Source organism: Salmo trutta, chromosome 34 (assembly GCF_901001165.1).
Source record: "Salmo trutta chromosome 34, fSalTru1.1, whole genome shotgun sequence".
Taxonomy (NCBI): Eukaryota; Metazoa; Chordata; class Actinopteri; order Salmoniformes; family Salmonidae; genus Salmo; species Salmo trutta.
In genome coordinates, this window is record NC_042990.1 from 9,957,682 (window position 1) to 9,966,575 (window position 8,894).

At 40.2% G+C, this 8,894-nt stretch overlaps 1 protein-coding gene across 2 annotated transcripts; it reads right to left on the reverse strand.

Annotated features, from left to right (window-relative positions):
* Window positions 1-1,902: 1,902 nt before the first annotated feature.
* Window positions 1,903-4,076, reverse strand: LOC115173525 (ladderlectin). Of its 2 annotated transcripts, XM_029731694.1 has the most exons (7): window positions 3,895-4,076; window positions 3,692-3,770; window positions 3,486-3,533; window positions 3,172-3,299; window positions 2,625-2,759; window positions 2,312-2,423; window positions 1,903-2,171 (listed from the first exon to the last, which is right to left on the reverse strand). In XM_029731694.1, exons 2-7 carry the CDS (start codon window positions 3,750-3,752, stop codon window positions 2,086-2,088), a joined length of 570 nt encoding a protein of 189 aa, XP_029587554.1. In that variant the 5' UTR covers window positions 3,753-3,770; window positions 3,895-4,076; the 3' UTR covers window positions 1,903-2,085. The 2 variants fall into 2 exon arrangements, with proteins under 2 accessions (XP_029587554.1, XP_029587555.1); XM_029731695.1 differs by lacking the exon at window positions 3,486-3,533 and having other exon boundaries at window positions 3,895-4,075.
* Between the last annotated feature and the right edge of the window lie 4,818 nt (window positions 4,077-8,894).

Below are 8,894 nucleotides of genomic sequence, written 5' to 3' on the forward strand. Positions count from 1 at the left end.
TGTCTACATTGATCCTAGGTCCTGGCAGTGTTGTGCAGACTCAGGACGACTGAGCTTTGGAGAAATATGCAGATTTAAAGAGGAGTCCATAATTTGCTTTCAAATAATCATGATCATTTCGTCGAAGAAGTTCATGAATTCATCACTGCTGAAGTGAAAGCCACCCTCTCTTGGGGAATGCTGCTTTTTAGTTAGCTTTGCGACAGTATCAAAAAGAAATGTTGGATTGTTCTTATTCTCCTCAATTAGGTTGGAAAAATATTTATTTATTTAGTAAATAAATAATTAAACCAAATGTTGTATTGCTGATTCAACTTGTTAGCCAGGGTTCGTGAAGATAACCAAGAATTTACAACTTTCAGATGAGACTAAACAAGGTGACGATTAAATATTGACTGCTATTAATGTAAAAGATGACTAGGTCTTTTAGAGTTTATTCGGAAGATAACAGCTCTATAAACATTCTTTCGTGGTGCCCCGACTTTCTAGTTAATTATTTACCTGATTAGCTTAATCAGGTAATATTAATTACAGAGAAATGATTTCATAGAATAGCATGTCATATCACTTAATCCGGCATAGCCAAAGACATGACACTACACTCTCCAGTTTTAGATTTAGCCAGCACCTTCTTCAGATTAGCCTTTACGCCGGTAGCCCCGCACCCTGGTAAACAGTGTATGATTGCTGGATGATTATTTTAAGTCTAATACTGCGGGTAATGGAGTCGCCAATGACTAGGGTTTTCAAATTGTCAGAGCTAATGGTGGGAAGCTTCGGCGGCACAGACCCTGTAACGGGTGGAGGAGAGATCAGAGAAGGCTCGGCCTCTGACTCCGACTCGTTGTTTAATGGGGAGAACTGGTTGAAAGTTTCTGTCGGCTGAATGAGTGACACCGGTTGAGCAGCATTTAGCAGCATTTAATGCCGACAGCATTTAATTCCAGAAGCCTTGAGAAAATTGTCTGGCTGCGGGGACTGTGCGAGGGGATATATACTACTATCTGTACTTACTGGTGGCACAGATGCTGTTTCATCCTTTCCTACACTTAAATGACCCTTGCCTAACGATTGCATCTGAAGCTGGGCTTGCAGCACGGCTACCCTGATGTGCAGCTACTGGTTGCTGTTGACGAGCAGCTACTAATAGCTAGCTGGTGGCTATCTCGCCTTGGATTTATCCTGAAATTGTTTGTATGATTCTTTGTGGGCGCTGTTCAGATGAACTTTTAAGTTGGTTGGGTTTTCCCTTTCATCTCTGTTCCACATGCTGCCATCTCCTGACACTACAATATATTTGCTTTTGTCCTTTCCAGCAACGTACTCAAAACAATCCCATACAGCACGTTTCCTTTTGCTGCCGCCATTGTTCACACCTATGGTTCACACTTGGAGCTCGCCCTCGGATTTCTTCCCTGTTAGCTACTGATAGCTAGTGATAGTGATGCACAAGCTAAGCCTATTTGAAACGTTGCCATTTACTGGCAGCATTTACATTTACATTTAAGTCATTTACCCGTCAGATTCAGTAGCTGGAAATCCCTGTTAGAAAAAAAGCTTGAAAACCCCATTAGATTTTTGCCCAATGGAGGAAAAAAAACGAAACTAAACAATTTATGATGGTTTTCATTTTATTTTGCAGTCAAAGACAATAGTTTCAGAATATATATATATTTTTTAATCTTTTTATTAATTATTTTATTTCAGTTTACTAAATTGTTTATTCAAATTAAATTTTTATTTTCAGTTTTTTGTTTACTATAATAACCTTGAATCAACGGATAAATATCAAGAATTTAAATGACCATTGAACAAACTCTGAGATCCTAGACTGTACCTTTAAGAATCCTATTACAATTATAGCAGTATCATTCATGTTTAATAATGACTCATAAGAGAAAACACAATGTCTACACCCGTTTTATTGACAATAAACAACAAAACCATTACTCAACATTTATGAACAACTACTAACTCAAACTTACAGTTTACAGAAACAAATAATCTTTACAAAAAATGTGACTTTACCATAAAGACTGTTCAGTTGGATGTTGGCACTATGGAGTAGCATTTTTGGGTTCAGTTTCAGTTTTTCTGGATTTCACAGATTCTTTTGGAGCACACAGAGGGAAAGCTGTTTCCACATTTTATATCGTTCCAGCGGTATTCGTCTTAAAAGGAAACATGGAACAGAAATGACCTCTCAAATAATCTCAGGTGTTCACACAACAATAGAATAGTGTGTTTGTGGTGTGTGTGTGTTAGCTTTATTTGATGAATGGATCAGTGAATGAAACAGGGCCTACTGTACCTCCCCAGTTGATCACTATACATGGCTCTCTGCCACCGCTATTATTGGGCTCTCCTTTCTTCCAGTTCTGGTAATCAAATTTGGAGCCGTCACTCCAAAACCATAGCCTGTCCTGTGGTGAAGAAGTGAGGTCTCAGTATCAAAGAAATCCCATGTTATTATTATTATAGTATGCCAATAGATACTGCAGTGACCTTTTTTTGTTGTTGACTACATCTATAAGATCTTCCAAACCTAGGTCTGATTTTATCAGTGACCCTTGAGATATTGATGAGTATACCAAAGATATTACTGATCTGTGAGTATACTCCACCTGAACAGCATCAAATCCTCCAATCCAGGTAGTTGAGAAACCGCCAGTCTTGCTCCCCACCATTTCCTGTAGAAATTGATAATCCGCAGAGCTATGCACAGACGCCAGGTTTGCTCCAAGGGACACACAGTGGCGCTACAGTGAGAGGTAGACAGGGACAAAGACATTTCATAATGCAAGTATTTGTCAGTAGTCCAGTCTGTGATAACTTATCTTCTGGACTCTCACAATCAAATATTGTCCATCGCAATTAATGCTCTTAAAAAAAATGCTCTAGGAGATATTAGATTATCTCTGTCTTAACCAATGTCCTATAGGTTTCAATATACAGTAGGCCTTAATGTAAATATATCTATAAATATTCCACGCTTAAAGAAAATTCCAATGAAACAAAACTTGAAGGGGAGATTCAGTATTTTACATGACACATGCAGTCCCTATATAAATGCAGTCCCAAATCACCTTTAAGGGTAACCTCAAACCAAATAAGTGATTTGATTTTGATTGAACTTTCCCTTTAATTCACAGTAGAGAGTAACCATAATACCTCTGCTAGGGGCCATGACCTTGCAGTCTCGACGAACATGAAGCAGCGCGATCCAAATTGGAACCAGCCTGTGGGGCATTGGTTCCTGGTCTCTGCTGACACTACTCCCTCCTCTGCCCCCTTAGCTCCTGGAAGGACAGACAGGAATTCAAATGGAGAAGTCATAGTAATGTTGTTCACAAACAACCGCTCCTGCACACAACTGTTATTCTGATTAGTAGAATCATCAACCTGTGAGAGGTGTCTACCTAGTAGTACTGCAGATTAATCTACTGACATACGTTTCATGACAGAGATTTCAAAATGACAATTACCCAGCTGCAAAGCCTGCTCAAAACCAAAGCCCTGGAACAGTCCTAAAACTGGTACACAAAAAAGAGTGAAGCTGGGACCTCAGCACCTGGACAACAAAAACTTCAACTAGCTGGAGTTACAGGGATCGACAGGAAAGGAGTGTTTTGTAAAGAATGTTGTAAAGTGTGAACTAAAGTATATATTCTTGGTTTGCTGTGTGTCTTACCTGTTGCTCCACTCAGAGCAATGGCAGCACAGAGCAGCAGAGATATGGTCAACATTGCCATGGTGGTGGTGATGTTCTCCTAAAAACAAGGTACTGTAACAATCAGAGGGCAATAATGCTAGAAACATCCAGGATTCTCTGAAAAACAGCATAACAGCAAAGTAAACAGTTTATTACGTAATGTACATGGATTGAGGACTTACCTATTAATGTGAATCACTGCTAAGTTCTGCAGGTTCTGTTCATCTGGAGAAAGAGGAGCACTTTTATACTGTCAGCTACAAATAAATAGCCATTTCAAAACAACTGTTAGCTGGTAATGGTGTTTCATAGAACTGATTTGAGGTGTGTTCAAATTCCAGATATGAATGGCTTTTCATGGCAGTGTTCTTTGGAATGTTTACCTATCGTGTGAGCTATTAAAGATTATCAAAAAAATTAATGGTTACCTAGTAGATGGTTTTCCATGGAACTAGTATCCTGTTGAACAAAGTTCAAATGCCATATTCCTGATAATGTTATTTGGAATAGTTTTGCATCCAGGGTTGCGGCCAACTAAAATAGAAATTCATGACATTAAATAAAATCAAGTCAAATTTTATTGGTCACATACACATATTTAGCAGATGTTATTGCGGGTGTAGTAAAATGCTTGTGTTCCTAGCTCCACCAGTACAGTAATAATCTAACAATTCACAATAATACACACAAATCTATAAGTAAAAGAATGGTTTCAAGAAATATCTAAATATTAGGACGAGCAATGTCGGAGTGGCATTGACTAAAATACAGTATATACATATGAAATTACTAAAACAGTATGTAAACATTTTTAAAGTGACTAGTGTTCCATTATTAAAGTGACCAGTGATTCCATGTCTATGTACATAGGGCAGCAGCCTCAAGGTGCAGGGTTGAGTAACCAGGTGGTAGCCGGCTAGTGATGGCTATTTAACAGCCTGGTGCCCTTGAGATAGAAGCTGTTTTTCAGTCTCTCGGTCCCAGCTTTGATGCACCTGTACTGACCTCGCCTTCTGGATGATAGCGGGGTGAACAGGCCGTGGCTTAGGTGGTTGATGTCTGATGAACTTTTCGGCCTTCCTGTGACATTGAGTGCTGTAGGTATCCTGGAGGGCATGCAGTGTGCCCCCGGTGATGTGTGGGCGGTGCAGTTGCCGTACCAGGCGGTGATACAAGCCGTCAGGATACCATCAATTGCGCATCTGTAAAAGTTTGTGAGGGTCTTAGGTGCCAAGACAAATTTAATTTCTTCAGCCTCCTGAGGTTGAAGAGGCGCTGTTGCACCAAAAATGCTATTCACGTGCTTGTCTTTAGTATTTAACAGATAGAAAGATGAAAAAAAGTATTTATCCACAATCTTCTCTGGACAAGTCCGGTCCTGGAGTGTCTTAACAAAATTAAACCAAAATATAGACTGACTTCATCCAGTGTCCAGAAAAATCGATTTGCTCGATATGCACATATTTTATGAGATATTAATTTATTTGCATTTATTTTTTATATTTCAGAAACATTGTAATACAATAAAGTATGATATTTGTGTCTACATCCAACTGGTAATAGTTGATTGTGATATGCTAAAGGGGGAAAAAATGAGGGTGTGGTGCCTAGCCTTATAAGAATAATCGTCGAGGTCCGACTCAGATTCAGACATTTCCGCCGCACCGTTCAAAGCTATGGCCAGCACTGGTTGTTGTTGATCACACTTATTGTCTTGTCTATTCTGTAATAGCCTTGACTATGTTCGGCCCGTTGTCAGTTACGAAGAGTAGGATCTTCTCTGGTATGTCCCATGTGTTCAATGTACAGTCAATTACCTCTCCGGTGTGGGGATGCTAAATCCAATGGAGGTTGACCAATGCATGCTGTGCCTTGTTTTTGTATTTTGTATGTTATTATGCCAAGGCAGCAGCTACTCTTCCAAGTGTCCAGCAACATTAAGGCAATTACATACAATAAAACATTACATTTCACAACACATTATTACACACTACTCTACTACAACATATCTACAATACAAAATCCATATGTAGAGTGTGTGTGCTTATGCGTGTGTCTGTGTCTCTTCACAACCCGCACTGTTCCATAAGGTGGAATTGTAACTGGGTTTTTTTAGCTGATTTTACTGCTTGTATGAGTTACTTGATGTGGAATAGAGTTGCATGTAGTCATGGCTCTATATAGCACTGTATGTTTCCCGTAGTCTGTTCTGGACTTGGGGACTGTGAAGAGACCTTTGGTGGCATGTCTTGTGGGGTATGCATGGTTGTCTGAGCTGTGTGCTAGTTGTTTAAACAGACAGCTTAGTGCTTTCAACATGTCAATACTTCTCACAAATACAAGTAGTGATGAAGTTAATCTCTCCTCTTCTTTGCGCCAAGAGAGATTGACATGCATCTTATTAATGTGAGCTCTCCGTGTACATTTAAGGGCCAGCCGCTCTGTTCTGGGTCAACTGTAATTTTCCTCTTTGTGGCACTTGACCATATTACTGGACCAGTGGAGGCTGGTGACTTGAAAAATTGAGGAGGATGGGAGACCCAGGGTATATGCGCGGAATTCACGGAGACGACAAAGTGTGTTTCAAAAATCCTCAAAGACGAATTATTTTAACCTAAAGCGTTTAATAAAGACATTTATATTACAATATTATGGGTTACTTACACAGTGTTGGGAAGGGATCACAGCAGTGATTGAATGAGGGTATGAGGCATGGGTTGAGGTGTTCAGAGGCTTGACTTCAGTGCAGGACAGGATTTGACTGGGAAGACAAAAAACAATAACACAACACACTACACAGTTAAACAAAAGTGCTAAGAATGTGTTAGTCCAAGCAATGAGTAAAATCATTGATGTGTAATAATGTGATTGTGCATGTGATTGACTCTACATACAGGAATGAGAGAAAACTGATAGGGGTCCTCACAGTGCTTGGAGGGGAAACATTCAATATTCCAGTGGATCAGCGGGCACGTGGGACGTGGCTTCAGTTCATGTCAGGAGAGAGTTGACAATGGTAGTGGAGTGGAGTGGTCATCACCTCTTAAATCAGGGAACAGGAGGGGACTTAGCTGTAAATACAAATAGCAGATACGTTCCATTACAGCTGCGCCATCGTAGGTTTGAACTACAAGTTTCCCCATGAAGTTAAACTCAAACATCTCAAAATTCATAAAGTCAAACACAGACTGCGCGTCTCGCCCACATGACACATCAAAGTAGCCCAAGAAACGTTCCTGAATAAAGCCCTGATCATCCACATACCTGACGATAGCTGACAACTGCAAGCAGGCTGGTGGCACCATAGGTCCCAGAGTGGTGGGGCAATTTTTACCCCCTGAGGCCCAGAGTTTTTCCTTATCTGTTAATTAACCTAACCAGGAAAACTCTGGACCCTATAAGGTATGACAGTAATTAATCAGTGGTAAAAAGGTTTTATAAGGGCTATGATGGGACCAGTTTTTCCTAATCAGGTCACATGGTTTTAAAAAACTCCTGGCCCTGGGGGGGGGGGGGGGGTGAAAACCCTGTCAAACTGAAGCAACCTTATACTTGTTCATATGAATTATATTTAGACTAGATTAGGAGGGGGATTTCCTCTACCCAGCCACAGAGACAACTGATAGACTGAATAACTCACAGGGCTAAGCTTGCTTTATTCATGTTTGCATCATGCACGCCTATGCAACATTAGGCTTTATAAATGTTTTTATCTGTCATCACTATTATATTGACTGATTAATTCCACGTAATACTTTTGGATTGAAAATGTATAGGCAGTCTAGCCAGCCCAATTTTGAATATAAACCACATTTGATCGCATTCACATTTTCTCCTGACACACAAATGGACTATAAACACATAACGTTACCAATTAGTTTACCCTGACCAGATGAACAGGGCGCACAGGCTGTATGCAGCTGCTCTTATTAGTAGCCTACAGTTGATCAGACTGAAAAAGAGTCTCGTTTTCATCCCATACAGCATGTCAGATCTCTCATGCTTAGGTGTAGCCTAGGGTGATGCAACATTTATGGAATGAGTTTTTGCTTGGGTCTGATTATGTGTTATCATCTTTGCTAAATAAATACTGGAGTAAAGTGGAGTAAATACTCGAGTGCGCTCAACAAAAAAATACGCCGCGTCAATCTAACTTTTAGATTTGGGTATGTCATTTTAGGAGAATTTGTTTTTGTTCAAAGAGTCCGATCCTTTTAATGGATGATGCGATGGAAACTATCAAATCATTCTGAATTGATTTCGACATCCCAGAAAACACAGTCGAAAGTTCAATATGTTCAGCAAGTAAAGCATCATAACGCGCTATTACCGCCGCATGCTCCTTGTAGTTGCCCTTGTGTCATGTCCTCTAATAGCCAACTATTGCATGACCCAAAACGCAGTGGTGTTGATATGCAGCTTGAGAACATCCCTGTTTCTTCTTACTTTCCCGTTGTGTTGCGCGGTTTGAATACGCAGACCTTCGTCATGATTGATTCAGCTTTTTCCCAGAAGCTTAAATCTGATGTCGGCATTTATATGGTCCCTGATTTTGTTTTGGCATTTAGCTGAACGATCAATGTACTTCAGGTCACTGTACCCCCCTTTCGCCCAAGGCTCAGACTTTCCAAAAAGCAGGCAAGGCTAGCAATGCAGGTGGCTTGATGAAAGGCTCCCTGTTAACCAGCTATACATTTGATACCAGTTGGTATTGAACGCCCTCACCTTTTCATCCTTCTTCATGAAACGGATCTCAGGCAGAGGTCGACCATCAGTTTTAATTCGCACCTTTTCCGAGTACCCCAGAGAATGAAATGGGTTCCTAAACAAAAAGTCAACAACATTTTCGGTAGCGTTGGCGAAAACTACACACTTGAGCTGGTAGCTAGCTAGTTACTGCTACTGAAGTTAGCAAGGCAAATTGAAATAAATTGCACTAACTGGAAACAAAAATAAAGTTCTAAAACCAAGAAAACAATTTATAATCTACCTCTTCCGTCCCCTGTATTCGGCACAACCCGAATACAACACACTAGGTTCATTCTCTAATTCTAATCCTATGATTGGATGGACGACATGTCTGTTCATACTGCAAAAGCTTTGACGAAGTGGTCATAATTACCATGTACGTCTATTGAAGGGGTTGAGGCCTACGAGCCTCCTAGGTTTTGTATTGAAGTCA

What these genes read in the sequence shown, in the direction of transcription:
- LOC115173525 (XM_029731694.1), bottom strand. Translation starts at nt 3,752, where the DNA reads ATGGCAATGTTGACCATATCTCTGCTGCTCTGTGCTGCCATTGCTCTG. An exon ending in TGAGCAGGCTTTGCAGCTGG is followed by an intron (nt 3,300 to 3,485) that starts GTAATTGTCATT and finishes CTGTCCTTCCAG; the next exon opens with GAGCTAAGGGGGCAGAGGAG. An exon ending in GGTCATGGCCCCTAGCAGAG is followed by an intron (nt 2,760 to 3,171) that starts GTATTATGGTTA and finishes CTCTCACTGTAG; the next exon opens with CGCCACTGTGTGTCCCTTGG.